Here is a 20,576-nt window from a genome sequence, read left to right as displayed (position 1 = left end):
AAATCATATAGGATAAAATTTTTTTTTGGCTAGTTCTAATAATTTTTTCTTCAAAATTAATTGACCATTGTTCCATCCCTCTGTAAATGTATCTCAGGTACTTGACAAGTTTTTATTTCAGAAAAATATATTTTGCGTTTTTTTAAAAGTTTATGTCCAATGATTTTAAAATATTAATGAATCAAGACATAATAATGAAGTCATTCATTTAGCCAGCTATTATGAAACTCACTAACAGAACCATTCAAGATGCCAAGATGATTACAAAAGTCACCTTACACACTTATACTAGAGCTTGGACAATAATGGATATTGGAAAAGACAATAGCGTCGAAAATATGAAAACAGCCGGGTCGCTACAAAAAAAGAAAGCAATTTGATAGTAGACAAAAAACGCCCCCACAACTTGGGCCAGGTAGATGTCTGAGTTATACATCTATACATTAATAATGAAAACATTAATTTCCCAATTGAATCTTATTCAACACATAAACAATCAAAATAATGAATAATCTTACCCAACAACAGGCTGACCTCTCCTGAAGAAAGCTTTACAAGAGAAGCAACAAATTGCTCCATAATTTTTATTTTCCGACGCAGGACTGCCACAAACCCTACACTTTTCTCTCAATGTTCCACTATCTAAAACAAGAATCGTTATTTGCGAAGCTTATAAATTAGAATCATATAACTTTAATAGTGAACGTACTTTCTTTTGTGTCATATTTTTTTAAAAATAAGGAGTCTCATAATTTGACAATTAAAATAGTTAAGACAAATAATAAACTAATTCTTTAATTGGAATAATAATAGGTAGTAAAAATGCGCTTAACATTGATTTGATTTTTGTTACATTACATATTTGAGTAAATTAGGGACATAAAATTTAGAATATAAAATATACCGCTATCTAAAAATAAGTCTATAAGTATTGATAAAAAATTACTAAAGATGGGATGATCACAATTTTATATATATACTAGCGGCCACGCCTCTAGAGGCCTCTAGTGGCAATTTAAATATTTTTTTTAAATAATACGCTACCTTGCAATGTTGCGTAGGAGTCTCTATCAAGCTTCTACGATAACTAGCAATATTACGTGGGAGTCTCTATTCGAGAAAAATAAATTTCGATTTATTGTGATTTCTCCAACAAAATAGTTATAAACCTTCCCGGGACCTATGAGAAGCTGCCCTGTTAAGGAGAACCCGATCAGTTCAGTGGTTAGCGAGATCCATCGGTAGAAACAAACATCCTTTTACTTTATTATAAGGATATTAGTAGGTTCGCCCCTAGACTCTAGGGGCTTTGCCCCAAGAGGTAATTAAAGAAAAAAAAATTAAGTACCTCTGGAGATGGCCCCCACTAATTTAAAATAATTAAAAAAAAAATAAAATTGGAGGGGGGATTTTTTTAATTTTTAGAAAATAGCCTAAAACCATCACAGGAACAGTAGGTATATTCCATGAAGAGTAGAATCCAATCGTTTCAGTGGTTACTGAGATCTTAAGCTTCAGACGGACAAACGGACAGACATCAAGCTACTTTGTATTATAGATAAATATCTATAATACAAAGTAGCTTTTTTTGTAGGAGATATCCTCGGTCCTTATTTTTTAGAAGATTTCCTTGGTCCTTCTTATTTTTTTTACGAATTTCATAATAACTTTCTTTTTATCATCTCTTGGGGCAAAGCCCCTAGAGGCTAGGGGCGAAGCCGCTAGTATATATATATATTAACTTGACAAAATGTTGAAATTGCAAGAAATGTACATTGTCTTTACAATGAAACAGATCCACTTTCTTACCTTCATCTCCCATTTCATTACTAGATTCATCATGCTCATTATCAAGATCTTCACGTTTAGGAACCATTCCAACTTGTATACATTTGTTGTAGCGACAGGATTTACAATGGACTCGAGTCTCTTTGGTGATCTTACATTCATCATTACTGTAAATGCAACTGAACACATTATTTTGTATTTATCGAATGTCTGAATTTTGAGAAAAAGTTATCGCATTGTACCTATTATAAACAGCTTTCCGCGGATCGCGGATATAAAAAAGTACAATTATAACAATAAATCTAGTTTTGTTAGACCCGAGATGCGGAAGGCATGGTGGGCTGATAAAACTGGTTTTAAGGGGGGGGGGGGAGTTCTGACACATTTGCGTAAACCTGGTATATAGGCTTTATCTTTGGACTGAGAGGATAGGTTATAATAGATAAAATCATTTGTATATGATGAATTTTCCCAAGTTTTAAGATTTTTTGGATAGGCCTCAAGGTTCCGGTGCTCCAGGCCTTCAGGTGGTCTCTGTACAGGTAAAAATGAAGAAATTTTTTTTTTTGAAGAGTTAGCGGTCAGCTTATGAAACAAAATATGCATGATTTCTCTTCAAATATGGGAATAACATTGAAAAAGATGCATATTTTGTTTTTATAAGTTGATCTCTAACTCTTAAAAAAATTTTTTTTTTCATATTTACCTGTAGAGCTCCGGAACCTGGAGGCCGATCCAAAAAATCTTAAAACTTGGGAAAATTCATCATATAAGAATGATTTTATCTTTTATAACCTATCCTCTCAGTCCAAAGATAAAGCCTATATACCAGGTTTACGCAAATGTGTTAGAACTCCCCCCCCCCCCCCTTAATACGATTGTACATTTTTACATTCGTAGAAATATGGATATAAAAAGATATGATACATTATTTTTCAGCATGGTTTAGAACCGGTTCTAATCCAGCAGATATTAATCGGTTTCGAAGCCATACTGCACTAATGGTTTACCAAACTACCGGGCCAAGTTACATGCAAGACGTGTGTAATCTTCAAACAAAAAATATCTACATCCTTATAGTAACGTAAAAGGATGTTTGTGTTCCATGGTTCTCCTTTAAAGAGTAGCGTCTCATAAGTTCTAGGAAGGTTTATAACTATTTTGAGGAAGGGTACCACCACCCTCCCAAGTGAAATCGAAAAATATACAACTAACCCGATCTAGCAGGAAAAAATATTTTTTCGTATATAGATGATTTTAACGTAAATTAAAAAACAAAAACATTTTACGTTCCGCTAGAGGCTTCTAGAGGCGTAGCCGCAAGTATTTTAAATAGCAACTATTTCAGACGAACATTTAAAATTAAAGAGTAGCTTCACTACTAAATACACTTACCCGCTGTTAGGCTGACCTCTTTTGAAGAATATTCTGCAAGAGTTGCAGCTAATACTGATATGTTCTGTAGGACTATCACACACTTTGCAAATAGTTCCTAAATTAAATAAAACTTTAAACAAGGATGACAAGATTCTAAGTAGGCTAGTTTAAGTACCTCATACGGGCGAGGCTGCTGTTCATGACACTCTAAAGTCAGGGCCAGCAACCCAGGATAACAAAGGAAGCCAAATCTAACCTTTTCCTTTAAAATACCCGGGGTATTAAGTAACACCCATCAGACAACCAACTCTTTGTTTGCACGAACTTTGCCTGGAAGTCTAAACTGTAGCGCCTGTTTTAGGCAAAGACATTCCCCTTACTTTATAAAAGCGCTTTAATAAAAAACAATTATCTTCGCTTTTTTGTATTAAACGCTAAGATTTGATGATAATTAAATTAATTTAAAGGTCCATTTTAAAAAAAGATGAAACATATTATATACCTCCTTCTGTGATTTCAAAAGCAGCTCCATCTTCATAATTAAGATCAAAGTCTTCATTGTCAAACCCAATCAGTTCTTCAAATCTTTTGGGTGAAAGTTGAATATCATCCTCATTATCATTTTCAGGCGGATTTTTGGAATTTAAAACTTCAGGTTTAACTTCAAGACCCATATTTTCAATTTTTATGGGTTTAATGTCTTGTTTATCATTTATATTATCATTATTTTTCCTTTCTAAATAGTCTAAATTATATTCTTGATGACTGAAGGTGATTAATGAATTCTTGCATTCAACCAGGCTTAGTTTTGCAAAGTTTAGGTCTACTATTATTTTACTAGAGACATGTAAACTGGTGGCTAGTGTGCAAATATTTTCCATAGTTAATTCTACGCCTTCCACCATCTCTAGGAGCTCGTACATTTGTACTGCCATTTTAACTAAAACAAATATTAGTTTGTCTAGATATTTTCTGTGTATTTTTCCATATAGATGAGACATATTTAAACTTATTTTCCATTGACTGCTTTGAAATTTTATTATTTAATGTATATATACGGAGCATTTTGTCAGAGGATGCTCGAATTATCCACCCCACCTTACAAGGGGGGGGGGAAGTTCTGACACATTTGCGTAAACCTGGTGTATAGGCTTCATCTTTAGACTGAGAGGATAGGTTATTAGGGATAAAATCATTCTTATATGATGAATTTCCCCCAGATTTTAGATTTTTTGGATAGGCCTCCAGGTTCCGGAGCTCCAGGCCTCCAGGTGGTCTCTCTACAGGTAAAAATGAAAAAAAAAATTTTTTTTTAAGAGTTAGATGTCAGCTTATGAAACAAAATATGTATGTTTTTTCTTCAAATATGTGAATAACAATCAAAAAGAAGCACATTTTGTTTTATAAGTTAACCTCTAACTCTTCAAAAAAAAAATCTTATTTTTAATTTTTACCTGTACAGAGACCACCTGGAGGCCTGGAGCTCCGGAACCTGGAGGCCTATCCAAAAAAGCTTAAATCTGGGGGAAAGGGGGGGGGGAAATGTGGTGACTCGTGCCACGACATACCAGCAATTTTATTTTGGGTGCTACTCCCTTAGTTTTAGAGATAATTGGGTGAAATCTTTTGGGCTGGGTCACTAATTACCCCAACTAGAGGTATCTTTCAAAAAAAACGGCGGCGGGTCCGCCGCTCCCGCCGTTCGCCGCCATTTTCCGCCGCCGCCAAAAAAAAATTTTTTATTGCATTTCTCGCCGAATTAGGCAATTTGGAATCATTTGAGACCATGTTATTTTTTTCAAAAATTTTTCCCCTTATAACCAACCCTGCGGGGGGACTTAGTCATTTTTTTTCAAATTCTCGTTTATCAAGGTATATCTTTATTCAAATATTTTTTACTGATTTACCTCAAAAGGTTTTGTCTCAATATCTTTAAAAGCTTAGGAGAGGCACTGAATTTAAGATATACCTTAATAAACGAGAATTTGAAAAAAATGACTAAGTCCCCCTGCAGGGTTGGTTATAAGGGGAAAAATTTTTGAAAAAAATAACATGGTCTCAAATGATTCCAAATTGCCTAATTCGGCGAGAAATGCAATAAAAAAAATTTTGGCGGCGGCGGCGGAAAATGGCGGTGGACGGCGGGAGCGGCGGTATCGCCGCCATTTTTTATTCAAATATTTTTTACTGATCTACCTCAAAAGGTTTTGTCTCAATATCTTTAAAAGCTCAGGAGAGGCACTGAATTTAAGATATACCTTGATAAACGAGAATTTGAAAAAAAATGACTAAGTCCCCCCGCAGGGTTGGTTATAAGGGGAAAAATTTTTGAAAAAAATAACATGGTCTCAAATGATTCCAAATTGCCTAATTCGGCGAGAAATGCAATAAAAAAATTTTTTTTGGCGGCGGCGGAAAATGGCGGCGAACGGCGGGAGCGGCGGACCCGCCGCCGTTTTTTTTGAAAGATACCTCTAGTTGGGGTAATTAGTGACCCAGCCCAAAAGATTTCACCCAATTATCTCTAAAACTAAGGGAGTAGCACCCAAAATAAAATTGCTGGTATGTCGTGGCACGAGTCACCACATTTCCCCCCCCCCCCTTTATCATATAAGAATGATTTTATCCCTAATAGCCTATCCTCTCAGTCCAAAGATAAAGCCTATACACCAGGTTTACGCAAATGTGTCAGAACTTCCCCCCCCCCCCTTACTGGAATCCAAGGAGGTTAGTATCAGGGGGGTGTAAACACTTGTCAAGTTGGTTGTAGAGGTGTGAACATCTGAGGGGGAATATCCACCCCCCTTAATTTAGGAAGGGAGGTGGATACATCCCTCTTATACACGTCTCTGCCTGTGTATGAGATAGAGTGTGATTAAGAATAGAAAATTTAACTATGAATACCTGAATAAAGCAACCTATTGGAATAAAACCAATTTAATTAATCCAAAACCATTTTAAAACTCTGAAATTACACAAATTATTAACATAATAATTGTACACTATTTTTTTTTTAAAGTAAACTGAAAATTGAAATTGATAAAGCAATGTTAAATTTTTGTAAAAATATAAAAAATAAAATCATAAAAATTACAGTATTAAATAATAATACATTAAATTTTTTACAAGTCAGGAAAATATAAGGAATAAAAATAAGAATTCTTTAAAAAAAACATTGTGAATATAATATCTTGTACATATTAATTCCTAATTAACTTGTTGAGTATTCTTAATCTTGTCAGTTTAAGTTTACCTTCAAACAAAATAATTTCTAAAGTTTTATTATAAAAAATTTGTAAGATGTTAAAATAGTGTTACAGGGTTTTAGAGATATTAATAAAATCCCTCGTCTTTCATTGTGGCGATTTCAGATTTCTTTTTCAGGTTAATTTTATGAACATTTCTATTATGCTTGGTGAGGGCAGCTCGACAACTAAATTCTTTGTTACATTCAGCACACTGAAAAATTAATAATTAAAATGAAATGTAAAACATATATCTTTCATTAAAACATTACATGCTAGATTCAATATAAGGCAAATATAGTTATAAATAAAGTTACCATAGAGATACCTTTTATTTCAATGTAAGATGTACATGTAACATGATTTTTGTTAAAATGCCTTAAATTTAACTTATGTTTCATTGTTAAAAAAAAAATTATCACATTTCTTCAGGGTTGTCATATTGGGCACTTTTTTTGATATTGGGCGGCCCAATTGCCCAAAAGGGCACCCTTTTTGGGCAGATGTAGTAAAAAGCATATAAAAAGGATATAAAATAGCCTAAAACCATACTGAGACTTCTTATTAGAAATAAAATAGCCTAAAACCATCTCAGGACCTATAAAAGCTCCACTGGAAAGGAGAATTATATCGGTTTAGCAGTTAGCGAAATCCTTCTCTAGATACAAAAAAGCATACTAATTTTTACAGTTGACTAGCGGCTACGGCCCTAGAGGCCTCTAGGGCCGCTTGAGGCGGGGAGAGTCAAATTTAATAACCCAATTATTATATTAGATTTAAAAAGAAAGAAAAAAAAATTTGGGGAGGAATAAATTTTTTTTTTTTGGGGGGGGATGTATTTTTTTCTAGAGGAGATTTCTCTTAAGAGGGTGGTGGTACCCTCCCCCAAAATAGTTATAAACCTTCCCAGAACCTATGAGAAGCTACCCTGTTAAGGAGAACCAGATCGGTTCAGCGAGATCTTTCGGTACAAACACACAGACACACATCCTGTTACTTTAGTATAAGGATATCACCCAAAAAATAGCCCCCCCCCCTCTCTTTTTTCACCCCCACCCCTTTTTCTCTCCCCCAAAAAGGGGGGTGCCCAAAAATGCCCAAAAGGACCTTATATTGGGCGGCCCAAAACTGCCCGCCCAAAATGACAACCCTGCATTTCTTCAAATGTTCAAATTTAAATCTTATGTGTACAAATCAACCAATATCTGCATTTGTTAAATAAATAGAAATGAATTTTGAAAAAAAACCATAAAAATTTTGATTAATTTTTGGTAAAAATTGGTTTCTATGGCAGAATTTGATGAAACCTTTAAATATTCTTTTTAATGATATAAAACTCCCAAAACCATTATTAAGGAAAATAAGATATTATTGATTAATTTTTGACAGGGGTAAGTGGGATAAATTAACCAATACTGTTAATCTAAAAAAAAACTCTGTACCTGTACTCTGAGGCTCTGCTCATGAACAAGTTTTATATGTTTATTCAAAGTATGCTTGTTTCCAAATTCTTTCGAACATATCTCACAATTTTGAGGCCTGAAAAAAAATGAGAAATAAAAAAGCATATGCAAAACACGGATATTAACATATATAACTAGCAAATAAATATAAGAGTTAAAGAAAAGAAAAAAGATGGGAGAAAAAATGAGCAAAAGAAAAGATACAACGACAGCATTATGACTTAAAATTTCGAAATTATGACATTTTGTCCAATTAAACTGCTTTGATTACACTAGAAAAAAAAACACAGACTCTAGGGCAAAATACAAAAGATGGTAATATAATATTAAAATGTGACACTTACTTGTGTTTAAAGTAATTATGCCTCGACAACGATGGAACAACAATACCACAAAGATCACAAAATTGTCCAAGAACGTCTGTTTACAAATTTAAGACTATTTGATAAATGATCAGCAATATTCTTTCTAATCCTGGTTTTAAATGGTTAGGTATAGGATCAGTAATATTTGACATAATATCACTTCACATAAATTCATTTCACATAAAACATTTAACATAAAGTATAATTTGACATAAACTCATTTCACATAAAGGTACACTTCACATAAAAACGTTTTACATAAACTCATTTCACATAAAGGTACACTTCACATAAAGGTACATTTGGCATAAAGGTACATTTCACATAAAGGTACATTTCACATAAAGGTATATTTGACATAAAGGTACATTTAACATAAAGGTACATTTGACATAAAGGTACATTTGACATAAAGGTACATTTGGCATAAAGATACACTTGGCATAAAGGTACACATCACATAAAGGTACATTTCACATAAAGGTACGTTTGACATAAAGGTACACTTGACATAAAGTTACATTTTACATAAAGGTACATTTCACATAAAGTTACATTTCACATAAAGTTACATTTCACATAAAGGTACACTTCACATAAAGTTACATTTCACATAAGATACATTTCACATAAAGGTATATTTGGCATAAAGATACACTTCACATAAAAAAAAAAAAATTTAAACAAAAATGTATATTTTACATATGGGTAAACTACACAAAAAAAAACGTTTCACACAAAGGTACATTTGGCGTAAAGGTACATTTCTCATAAAGGTAGATTTGCCATAAAGGTACATTTGCCATAAAGGTACATTTGACATAAAGGTACATTTCCCATAAAACATTTGACATATATTTTACAAAAAAAACGTTTCATATAAAGGTATATTTAACATAAAGGTACATTTCACATAAAAAAACATTTCACATAAAGGTATACCCAAAGTTTTATACTAGTACCCAAGTTTTATACTGGTACCCAAAATTTTATTCTTGTACTAAAAATTTTATACTGGTACCCATGACAAATGTTTTTATGACAAATATAATTAATGACAAATTTATGTGAAATGTATCTTTATGTAAATTGTTTCTGTTAAAAAAAATTTTATGTGAAGTGTATCTTTATGCCCTATATACCTTTATGTGAAATGTACCTTTATGTGAAATGTACCTTTATGTCAAACATACCTTTATATCAAATGTACCTTTATGTCAAACATACCTGTATGTCAAATGTACCTTTATGTGAAATGTAACTTTATGTGAAATGTACCTTTATGCCAAATGTACCTTTATGTGAAATGTACCTTTATGTCAAAAATACCTTTATGTGAAATGTACCTTTATGTGATGTGTACCTTTATGTGAAATGTACCTTTATGTGAAATGTACCTTTATGTGAAGTGTACCTTTATGCCAAATGTACCTTTATGTGAAATGTACCTTTATGTGAAACGTTTTTATGTGAAGTGTACCTTTATGTCAAATGTACCTTTATGTCAAATGTTTTTATGTCAAATGTACCTTTATGCGAAATGATTTTATGTCAAATGTTTTATGTGAAATGAATTTATGGCAAATGATATTATGTCAAATATTACTGATCCTAGGTATACGTCAAACCCTGCAAGTAACGAAGTAATGACAAAATAATAGAATTTTTGCACCTACTGTCAATAACTAACTAAATATAAATTGTTTTGATAGCTAATATAATTGATTTTTATCTAAAGGCAATTTCTTTTAGGATGGTGGTAGTACCCTCCTTCAAAATAGTTTAAAACCTTCCCTGGACCTATGAGAAGCTATAATGTAAAATAGAACAGTATCGGTTCAGTGGTTAGCGAGATACTCGATACAAACAGAAAGACAGACAAAAATCCTGTTACTTCAATATAAGAATTTAATGAATAAATCAAATATCTTTCCTGTATGTTCATTGTCTTTATGTGTGAGTAGTTTATACTTGGTCTACAATGATTATCAACATTTTTCTTTTGAACTTTGTTTAAATTATAATTTCATCAAAAAAAATAATATTTTAATTCCTACTGAGGTATAACCTGTAAAAAATTATTTTAAATTTGTCTGTTAAGTGTATATAATTATGTACTATGAAGACATCAAATATGTTGATGCTTTCCGAACAAGTTTTTCTTAATGACCGAGTGAGTTGAGTTTCAGTCTTATTTATTGTTAATTATTTTTCTAGTTTTCTTTCATAAAATGTTTTTTTTCTAAAGTAATACTTTATAGATTAAATTAAAATGTTGTTCCTTATAAACAGCTGGACAGAGATTACATGGATAGGCTAATGTTGTGTGCTTTTTCATGTGATCCCAATAAGTTTTCTTACTTTTGAAATCATTCCTAGATTTAAAATTGCATTTATTTTAAAATAACAATAATTGAAAACATTTAAATAAAAGTATTGCACAGCCAGGGAAAGGGGAAATTGGATGGACTCTAAATTGTTGTGCCAAAAGTTTTATAACCAAGTAATTTAATTCGTTTCGTTTACTAAAAAACTTTGGATACTTTTTGAAACTAGTAGTGTCCAATCATTAAAACAAAAAAAATCATTGGAGATGTACACAATTTATCCTTCAATGTCTTATCCCTTAAGATCCCTGGGTTGTGCAAAAAAATTGTTGAGATTTTTTAGCTAAACTAAAAGACATTGCGGTTTATTAGTAGCTGCACATCAAGAATGTAAACAAATAGACGGCTGTGGTAGCCGTTGCCGCTTAAAAAATATTAAATGCATTTTGTTTCCTTCCACAAATGTCACAAATTGCATGAAAAGCAGAGGATCTGTGCTTCTCTCTCTTGTGTATGACAAGGTAGGCAGGTTTCTTGAATGATTCTCCGCATATCTCACATTTTAATCCAGAGGAAATCTAATAAATTTTAAAATTAATCAATGTTAAAAATATAAATTCACGACTAAAAATAAAAAAAAACATAACCCCCTGAGATCTAAAGGGATAAGACAAAGGCCAATAAATTGATTTACATTACATATGATGATACAAAAAATAACCCCTTCTGTAGATTATAATTAGTGGTTGAAACTAATAAAAATTCACTAAAGTCCCCAGAGTTTTTAAACCAACGAATAAGAAAATGTTATTATAGGACTTTGAAGACTAGTGTAATAAACAATTCTTCTCTATCTCTCTGCATAATTCCGGTTCATAAAGTGATAAAATTTTTCCTTGTGTAGCTAAAAATCAATATAGTTAATCAATTTAATTGCTATTGCACTTTTTCTTCCCACGTAAAAATGGTGTAAAACCAGGACGAAACAATTAACTTTAGATTAAACTAACCCCCATGGCTAGGGGGTAATTTTGTTTAGCTATCATTGATTGGGACTAGCATTTTACAACTCACATTGTCTTATCCCATAAGATACTTCGCCCTTCCAACGTATAAATGAATGAAATAATAGTTATTTCTTGCATCGTATTATAAACAGCTTTTCACAGTATGTAAAATGTACAATTATAAGATTAAACCCGAGATGCCGAATGCACGGGCTAAAAAACTGGTTTTAATCTTTATGATTGTACATTTATATATTTGTAGAAAACTAGATGATAGACATAGTTTTTTCGTATGGATGAGAACTGGTTCTAATCCACCGGATATTAATTGGTATTGAATGAATACGAGAAAACAATATTTACCACTCTGAATGGACACTTGTGTTTATCCATATCTCTCAGGTAACGACAACAGAATCTGAACCATTTCATGTTACCAATAATTTCTCGAGGAAGGGGAGGGGGTTTCATTGATAACAAAATAATTAAGGGGATTGGGAAAATCTTTAGGACTAACAAGTTAAGAGCTCACAAATTTTCTGCTTAAAACTCGACTACTAAAGATCCCAAATACAAGTATTTTTTGTCATTTATTCAATTCAAGACTTACTTATTTTTGAGGTCGGCGGTTAAATTTTACATTCTGAATATATCTAACTAAATTTTTACCTTTCGCTAAAATTGTATTAAAGCAACCTCAAAATACTTAACCATTCTCATAATAAATACAAACTTAGTTTCAGTATTTTTTTGCTTTAAATTATTGATAGACAATCCTGCAACGTTTCAAATGTTTCTGTTCATTGTGTCTTGGGGATTGAAATTGAAACAGCCACAGACCACATGCTAAATAAAATTACTTTCTAGCGGCTACGCACCTAGAGGCCTCTAGGGGCACTTAAGGTGGGAAGGACACTTGGTAAAGTCGACCAATCCCAACTAAGTTGGGCCAACTTTCAAATTTAGTTTTGATACGAAAATATTTTGGGAGATAATTTATATCTAGGCGATTTCTCTTAGGAGGGCGGTAGTAACCACCGCCCTTAAATAGTTAAAGACCTTCCCAGGACCTATTAGAAGCTTCATTGTAAAGGAATATCATATCAGTGTAGCGGTTAGCGAGATCCTCGGTACAAACAGACAACCTGTTACTTTTATATAAGGATAACATAAGACTGTAAAGGAGGAATAAAATACAAAGAAAATAAGCGAAACAAATATATCATAATTTTCAAGATAAAACGATAGGAAAGGATTGCAATGAGGGCAAACATTAAGTCGTAAATTATTGTAAAAACCATAGACGTCCAAGGGGGGGGGGGGTAAAGGGGTGATTACCCCCCCCTAAATGAATTTGGGGGTGCCCCCAAAATTTTGGATTTTTAATTTTTACCCCCCCCCCCAAATAAAAAAATAATGCCTCTATGAAATAAAGATTACCCCCCCCCCCCTAAAATGAGCTTGGGGGTGCCGTAATCAATGTATAAATGGCACTTAAAATTCGAATTTTGATCTGAAATTTTGCATGAGTAATCCTTGGTAGGTCTATTTTCCCTAAATTGAACAAAAAGTTGGAAAAGTAACAGCTAACGGCTGACTGCTCAGCCGTTTAGCCATTGTTTTGATATTTTCAAGGCAAATCTCCACATAATACTCTTTGCTGCTCCAACACGTTTTCAGACGGTTCTAGCCGGTAGTTTCTAGTACTAGAATTCTAAAAATGTTTTTTGTATCATTTCACATGATTTAAAGCAAAAAAAAAACATATTTGCCCTAAAAGTTAGCCATTAGTTGTTACTTTTTCATTTTTTTGTTCAAATTTGAAATTCAAATTCTAATTGCCATTTATACATTGATTACGAGATGGTTGCATTACCCCCCCCCCCCCCCCCCCTAGATATACCACACTTTTCTGGGATCTTGCTGAGTCAAGTATCAACTGTTGGGAATATCAAAGGATGACTCCATGCAAAATTTGAGCCGGATCCGGCCAAAACCGGCCGTGAATTTTATGAAAAACCGTTTTTTTCCGGTTTTTAGTGGGTATCTGTAAATCGATTCAGCTGGAGCAAAACCGGTTGGAGGTACAAAAAATTTTACTTCACATGAAATTTAGCCAATGCAATTGCCTACAAAAATGTACTTCATCATCAACTTGATTGGACAACTCTTTCCCCTCTTAAATGTCCATTAAAACCTCGAAAACGGCAAAAATCGCCAAAAATCACGCCTTCGGCGGCAAATAACGGCTAAACGGTCAGCCGGAGGCGAATGAAACATAAATAAAGAAATGTCCGCCTCAAAAAGTTGTTCAACATCAAATAGATGCTTGAAGTCTCTAAAACGACTCCTTCCCCTCCTTTAAGGGGAAAAACTGAAAAAACGTGATTTTCAAAAGTATGCCCACTTCGGGGGTGTGGGGGGCACTGAACCCGTCACCCCAGGGTCACCAAATATAAAGTCTAGGCGGCCCACAATGCTGAATTTTCACCAAGTGAAAGTCTTGTGTCATTATCTCTTATGAGAAAAAAGTTATTAATTAATTAAAATTTCAAATTGTGATTTTTTTATGGATTTCTTTGATGAAATGACAGGCTGGTCAATTTTTAGGCCATTTTTTGCTGTTTTCGGCCCGCCACGCCCAAACGGTTTGAGATAATCTCACGGGACCTTTTGCCCGACCTAAGCCTGGTTATTTGTGAGGTCTAAGAAAAAGAAAATCCGGATTGGATGAAGCACGACGTCGCTGCGCGCCGTCTAAAATCGCTGGTCGGCTCATTTTGGCCCCTCAAACCCTCACCTCGTGCCATTTTTCTGTGTAAAGATTATAATTATAATCTTTTGCGTAAGTCTGATTTTTTTCCTAGACCTCACAAATAACCAGACTTAGGTTGGGCAAAAGGTCCCGTGAGATTATCTCAAACCGTTTGGGCGTGACGGCCCGAAAACAGCAAAAAATGGCCTAAAAATTGACCAGCCTGTCATTTCATCAAAGAAATCCATCAAAAAATCACAATTTTAAATTTTAATTAATTAATAACTTTTTTCTCATAAGAGATAATGACACAAGACTTTCACTTGGTGAAAATTCAGCATTGTGGGCCGCCTAGACTTTATATTTGGTGACCCTGGGGTGACGGGTTCAGTGCCCCCCACACCCCCGAAGTGGGCATACTTTTGAAAATCACGTTTTTTCAGTTTTTCCCCTTAAAGGAGGGAAAGGAGTCGTTTTAGAGACTTCAAGCATCTATTTGATGTTGAACAACTTTTTGAGGCGGACATTTCTTTATTTATGTTTCATTCGCCTCCGGCTGACCGTTTAGCCGTTATTTGCCGCCGAAGGCGTGATTTTTGGCGATTTTTGCCGTTTTCGAGGTTTTAATGGACATTTAAGAGGGGAAATTTTGCATGGAGTCATCCTTTGATATTCCCAACAGTTGATACTTGACTCAGCAAGATCCCAGAAAAGTGTGGTATATCTACCCCCCCCCCCCCCCTTTGAAAAGCTCATATTTATAATGGGTAGATAAATAAATACTTACATCTGCATGCATTGAAATTGAAGTGATTTTTAATGTGATTTGGATCCAGCTCTGCATTTGCTGTGCATATACTACAGTGTCGCTTCACTACGCCGTTCTTCTCTTTTACATACGAGAATAGATGGTAATTTTCAGCCTCCAAGGCCTGTACAACGTCTTGCAACACAAGATTGTCATTTTTCTATTTTTTCAAAAAGGCTCCTTAGTTGAAATTTATATTATAGACGAAAGCAATCAAATCACTAGTAAATCCTTTCATAACCCAGTTCAGTATTTTTAAATCTGAAGAAAATGTTTCCATGCCTATTTTTAGGTTAGTTTGACTAAAATAAGTTTTAAGAGAACAAATAAGGGTGAATGACCTAATTGGCAATTTAAGGGTGTCCACAAAAAATATTTTTAAAAAACAAAAAATAAGTGCAAAAATGTCACTTTGTAAACAAGGAATTAAAAACATCACTTTTTTTTGCACTGAAGTTATTTTTATGTGGAACAAAGTAGAACAGTAAAACTTGCAAGCAAAATCCCAGCGCTGTATCTTTTTTGGTTTTTTGTCTTCCATTCAAAAGAAAAAATTGAATATTTTTACACTTAAGAATGCCTCCCTTCACTGTTTTCATAAATTCAACAAATGTCTCAGCCTTGGACTGCAAAGTTGGTTCTTCAGGCTTTTCCATCTCCGCTTGTTTAACATCATTTTCTTGATCATTATCATCGTCAGGATTATCATTGAACGCTGGATCATTATCCATCCAATCATCCAGGATGGACACATCGTCACTGGCCAAATTTTTTCGCGGATTCTTATTTGTTTTCACCTGTTCAGGTATCATGCCGATGGCAATACATTTAGAGTATCTACAAGGCGGACAACCAGCTTTGGTCAGTTTGGTTAACTTACATCTTGAATTATTGTTGCACCTAGAAAAAATTTAATCTTACAAATTCCTTAGTTTTTATAAAAACTTTTATATCATTGCATGATTTACACCACAATAGCTTCAGAACAAAATATTTAAGCGACTTGTTATTACAAGGAGTGCTTATGATAACAAACCTTTTCATAGCACAAAATCTGGAAGTTCTTACTGAGCATGATTTTGAATAAAGCCTATGTGCGGGCGAAGGCATTCCGTCTACTCTCGCTTACTATTAGTGTGACTGTCACTAGCCTAATATAGCGGCAGTGACAATCTTTTTAACGTCTTCAGCTAAGAAGCGAAAAAGATTGAGACTTAACAATCAGCAGCAGAGACGTGTTTAGATCTTTAGGTTAGGTTGTGGGTAGAAATATGTTTACCTTTCCCCTGGCCTTCCTCTCCTGAAGAAAGCCCTACAGGAGAAGCAAGTAATAGCCCCATAATGTTTGTTTGATGGAGCTGGTGCTGTACAAACCCCACACTCTTCCGTCAATTCTAGTTAAAACAAGGAAATATGTTAGAAATATCAAACTTTCAACATTAAGATATGATTAAAAAGGACTGATAAGGCCTATAATTATATGACCTTCCTATTAATTTAAACCTTCACAAAAAGAGAATAGTTGGCCTCTTGATCTTCCTAATGTAAAGATTTTGTTAAATTGGCCATAAAAATTAGAAGTACCTAACAATTCAAGTCTCACTTACTAGATGTTGTTATTGTTTTAAAAGGGGGGGGGGGGGAGTTTGTACACTTATAGGAAATGAAATTCAGTATCAAATTTTGGAGGGACGTTTGGGCTTGGGCAACTAAATTCTTTTTGTAAAATAATCTCTTATATGACTGGCATGGATGTACACATAAAACTTGAAAATGAATTTTGGCACTTTCCTCCTGGGGTCTAGTGGAGCAAAAGACCTCCCAAAACACTAAAAATATGAGTTATGAGCTTATTTTTAAAGATAGCAACCTGATTTTTTAAAGAAAACTTTTTTAACATAACCGAACTAAGTAACCTTTACAGAAAATGTATTGGGGGGTCTTTTGACACTCTAGCCCCTAGAAGGAAAGTCTAAAAATGAAATTATAGACTTAGTTCAGTTATGTTAAAAAAGTTTTCTTAAAAAAACAGGTTGATATCTTTAAAAATAAGCTCAGAACTCATATTTTTAGTGTTTTTGGGGGCCTTTTGCTTAACTAGCCCCTAGTAGGAAAGTGCCAAAACTCATACTTTTAGTTTTAGGGGGGGAAGGTGTTCTACCCCACTGGCCCCTAGAAGGAAGGTGTCAAATCAAAATCTGTAAAGGTTACTTATGTTATGTGAAAAAAGTTTACATTCAAAAAATAATTTTATTGTTTTGGGGGGTCTTTTGCCCCACTATCCCCGAGAAGGAAAGTCCCAAAATAAAATATGTCATGTTAAAAAAGTTTTCGTAATAAAATCAACTTGATATCTTTGAAAATAAGCTCAGAACTCATATATTTACAAAAAGAATTAGGTTGATAACTATAAAAACAAGCTCAAACGTCCCCCACCCCCAAAAAAAATTTATACTGAATTTCATCCTTTAAGTGTACAAACTCCCCCCCCCCCCTCAAAATTATAAACAAATAAACCTACAAAATTACAACACAGTTTCTAAAATATAACTTACCTTTTTGTCTCCTAACACCGGCCTTAGCCTTGACTTTTTTCTTTTTCTTCTCTGGCATAATATAATCTTCATCTTCTAACATATCATCATTTTCTCCATCTTCATTATAATCTATTGGTGTGTCTGATGTATCCATTTTATTTTCAGTTTTAACATCATCATTTGGGTCATAATCTTCGTCGTTGTCATCTTGTAAACACACAGTATATTAAAAAACGGAAAGATACAACATTTTCCCAGATTAAAAATGTGTATAGTGGTTTTATAGGCTTAAAAACAAAACTTTAATTTCTAAGCTTTACTTTTTATACCTATCTTCTTTTAATATCTTCATTTTTTTGAAGAAAAAAAATATAGGGGTGTATATTCTGAAAAATAGACCCTGCTAAAGGGGGGGGGGGTATAAAAAATGTAAAATTAAGTGAACTGAAAACATTATTTCCATTTTCCCCCTCTCCTTGGTGAAAAAAACTAAAACAACGTGCAGTAGGGGGATAAAATGAATAAAATATAAAGATCTTTAAATATTTTTGAAAAAAAACTAGGAAGGGAAAAAAATTAAATAAATTTTGTAGCAAGGGAAAAAAATTAAATCTTGTGCAGAATATAAAGCCCTGAAAAAAATCTAAAATTTTATTATGCCAAAAGTATTGTGCGTTCGCTAAGTCAAATCATAAAAAATCTACTCACAAGAACTTTTTAATTGTGATTATTTTACAAAAGTAACGATGCTTAGTTATGGTTTTAAAAGCGAAGCTTTCTATAATTTGGGAATGGTAAGCTCTTTTCGTTAATTAAGACAAGTTAAAATTGAACTACCGATTTCAAACTTTAAAATGATCATTCCTATAACATAAAGTTTCAATTTATAAACATAGCAACTCTATAATCATTACCAGAAAGTCCGTACGTCCTATTAAGTGTGTTGCTTTTTATTTACTTGCAAATTGCAATATTTAATTTTTGATGTTAAACATTTGTTTATTTTATAAAGTTTGTTTCTATTAGGTATCTTTTTTACTATCCATTTTTAATGTACAGTGGAAACCTTTGTGTCTTGTTTTTTCTTCAGAGTCGTCATCACCATTTTTCTTTGGAGTCTTGATATCCACCATGGCTGGAATCATTCCAACTTGAATACACTTGTTATATCTGCATGATCTACACTGGGTTCTTGTCTTCTCGTTGATTTGGCACATGTCATTTTTGAAAATACACCTTTAAAACAAGGACCATCATCTTCATGATAAGTGAAAGTATGTGGACGAAAATATTGCTAAATAATGATCGAAAATAAGATTTTGCCAAATATGGTTGATTTTTCCATAACACTTCAAAAAATTATATTTTTACACTGAAAGTGTAAATGGTGAAAAATCACCCCCCCCCCCTCTCTCTCTCTCTCTCTCTCTCTCTTTAGATACATATTTTTTTTATAAAAAGGGTAATAACAAGGGAGAGATATCGCCTTTGAACACTTTTTCACAAATATTGGTATAGTTAAACTTTACTTATAGAGTAGCTGCGCTTTTAAAGATACTAAGGCATACTTGTTTTGTGGTCGTCCTCTTCTAAAATACGCTCTGCAAGAGAAACAACAAATGGCTCCATAATGTAAATGTTCAGCTGCCGGGGCACCACAGACGCGGCATTCCTCGCATAAGTTTGAATCTCCTAAAGAAATATTTATTTTTCACGTGGCTCACTAAATTTAGTAAATTGTCGGTTTTCAGTTTCTTTTAAAATAAAAATGGAATCTACTGATGCTTTATCAAGTTTAAGGTTGTGGAAATTTCCATAAAAAGACTCAACTCATTAATTTGCACGGTTAGAGTTTTAGGTAACGCGTTATTTATCTGGCGGGTGCTAAGTAAATTAAATTTAAATTTTTATCATTTGAATTTTTTACCTATTAATGTCTTCTTGACCTCAGGAAAGCGTTCAATAGTTACGCAATTTTTCTTACAAATTGTCAAGCTTTTTTTATAATTTTCTTACCTCTAGCTTTTTTAGAATCTCTCTTCTTGGGCTTATCTTTCCGTTCTAAATTATAAAATATTTTATATTTTAGTTGTAAGTTGAAGGTGTGTGTGTACTGCTGTTCAGTTAACAGAATTTCTGTCTGTATGTAGCTTGAAATCTTGCTAACCGATCATTTACAGTGGAGCTAATTATTAAGTCCAGTGAAGGTATACAACTATTTAGCTATTTTAACCCTTACAAGAGAAATACGCTCCTCCAAGAAAAAATTCCTTATTTTGTAAAAATTGAAATGAAAAGTGGATGGTTGACTCAACCCACCCACCCCTCTTTCTCAATTGCTCCTAAACCTACTAGTAATATAAAAGGCACTCTGCTCTGTACATGTTTACCGTATTCGAAGGCATTGTTAAAAACAATCAGACTGCCAGACATACATGACTTGCAGAATAGATTCACTAATTAAAAATAATCATTTTTTGTACCTGATTTAACAACAAAATCGTCTCCATTTTCATTAAAATCAGTTTCTTCAAGTGCATCGGACGGATCAAATGTTGCATCCAAATATTCAGACTCCAACTCCTCAAAACTTTTATTCTCTAACTTGAGCGCAATTTGTGTGCCATCGAGTAGGTCAGTCCCGTCCATTTCTTGCAGACATAGTGCTTCAGATTTAATTTCTGATTTGATCCTCTCTTCTCCATTATTCACATATGATACAAGGGAAGATTTGCATTTGACAACAGAAAGTTTAGCAACACCCATGGCGCCTATGATATCTTGTGGAATATGAATATCTGTGGCCAGTGTACAGATAGTTTCCATATTAGACTCCACAGAATCAAAGAGACCCAGAAGGACCTCCATTTGGGAACCCAGAAGGACATCTGTTTGGGAACCCAT

General features: G+C 33.5%; 2 protein-coding genes across 2 annotated transcripts in view; both read right to left on the bottom strand.

The window, feature by feature from the left end:
• The window catches only part of LOC145319026 (uncharacterized), a 20,646-nt gene extending 14,514 nt beyond the window's left edge, over nucleotides 1-6,132 (bottom strand). The window contains exons 1-5 of the mRNA XM_080160847.1: nucleotides 6,070-6,132; nucleotides 3,668-4,105; nucleotides 3,184-3,280; nucleotides 1,810-1,967; nucleotides 519-642 (exon numbers count right to left, since the gene is read on the bottom strand). Coding sequence (XP_080016973.1) covers nucleotides 519-642; nucleotides 1,810-1,967; nucleotides 3,184-3,280; nucleotides 3,668-4,100 — 812 coding nt within the window. The 5' untranslated portion in view covers nucleotides 4,101-4,105; nucleotides 6,070-6,132. The remainder of the gene's footprint in view (nucleotides 1-518; nucleotides 643-1,809; nucleotides 1,968-3,183; nucleotides 3,281-3,667; nucleotides 4,106-6,069) is intronic.
• On the bottom strand, nucleotides 6,130-20,576 carry LOC145319027 (uncharacterized). Its single transcript, XM_080160848.1, has 16 exons — nucleotides 20,156-20,576; nucleotides 19,689-19,733; nucleotides 19,241-19,364; nucleotides 18,739-18,908; nucleotides 17,691-17,879; nucleotides 16,415-16,529; nucleotides 15,722-16,035; nucleotides 15,115-15,297; nucleotides 12,352-12,418; nucleotides 11,936-11,993; nucleotides 11,021-11,143; nucleotides 10,522-10,615; nucleotides 10,176-10,216; nucleotides 8,218-8,297; nucleotides 7,853-7,949; nucleotides 6,130-6,624 (listed from the first exon to the last, which is right to left on the bottom strand). The coding sequence occupies exons 1-16, from the start codon at nucleotides 20,574-20,576 to the stop codon at nucleotides 6,499-6,501; spliced, it is 2,247 nt and encodes a 748-aa protein (XP_080016974.1). The 3' UTR covers nucleotides 6,130-6,498.

The sequence above is a fragment of the Acartia tonsa genome, chromosome 5, assembly GCF_053477335.1.
Source record: "Acartia tonsa isolate MP-2025a chromosome 5, ASM5347733v1, whole genome shotgun sequence".
Taxonomy (NCBI): domain Eukaryota; kingdom Metazoa; phylum Arthropoda; class Copepoda; order Calanoida; family Acartiidae; genus Acartia; species Acartia tonsa.
This window is presented reverse-complemented; position numbering and strand designations above follow the sequence as displayed.

What these genes read in the sequence shown, in the direction of transcription:
- LOC145319027 (XM_080160848.1), bottom strand. Translation starts at nt 20,576, where the DNA reads ATGGGTTCCCAAACAGATGTCCTTCTGGGTTCCCAAATGGAGGTCCTT. An exon ending in CAATTTGTGACATTTGTGGA is followed by an intron (nt 10,616 to 11,020) that starts AGGAAACAAAAT and finishes AATTTTAAATCT; the next exon opens with AGGAATGATTTCAAAAGTAA. An exon ending in CATAATTACTTTAAACACAA is followed by an intron (nt 7,950 to 8,217) that starts GTAAGTGTCACA and finishes ATTTTTTTTCAG; the next exon opens with GCCTCAAAATTGTGAGATAT.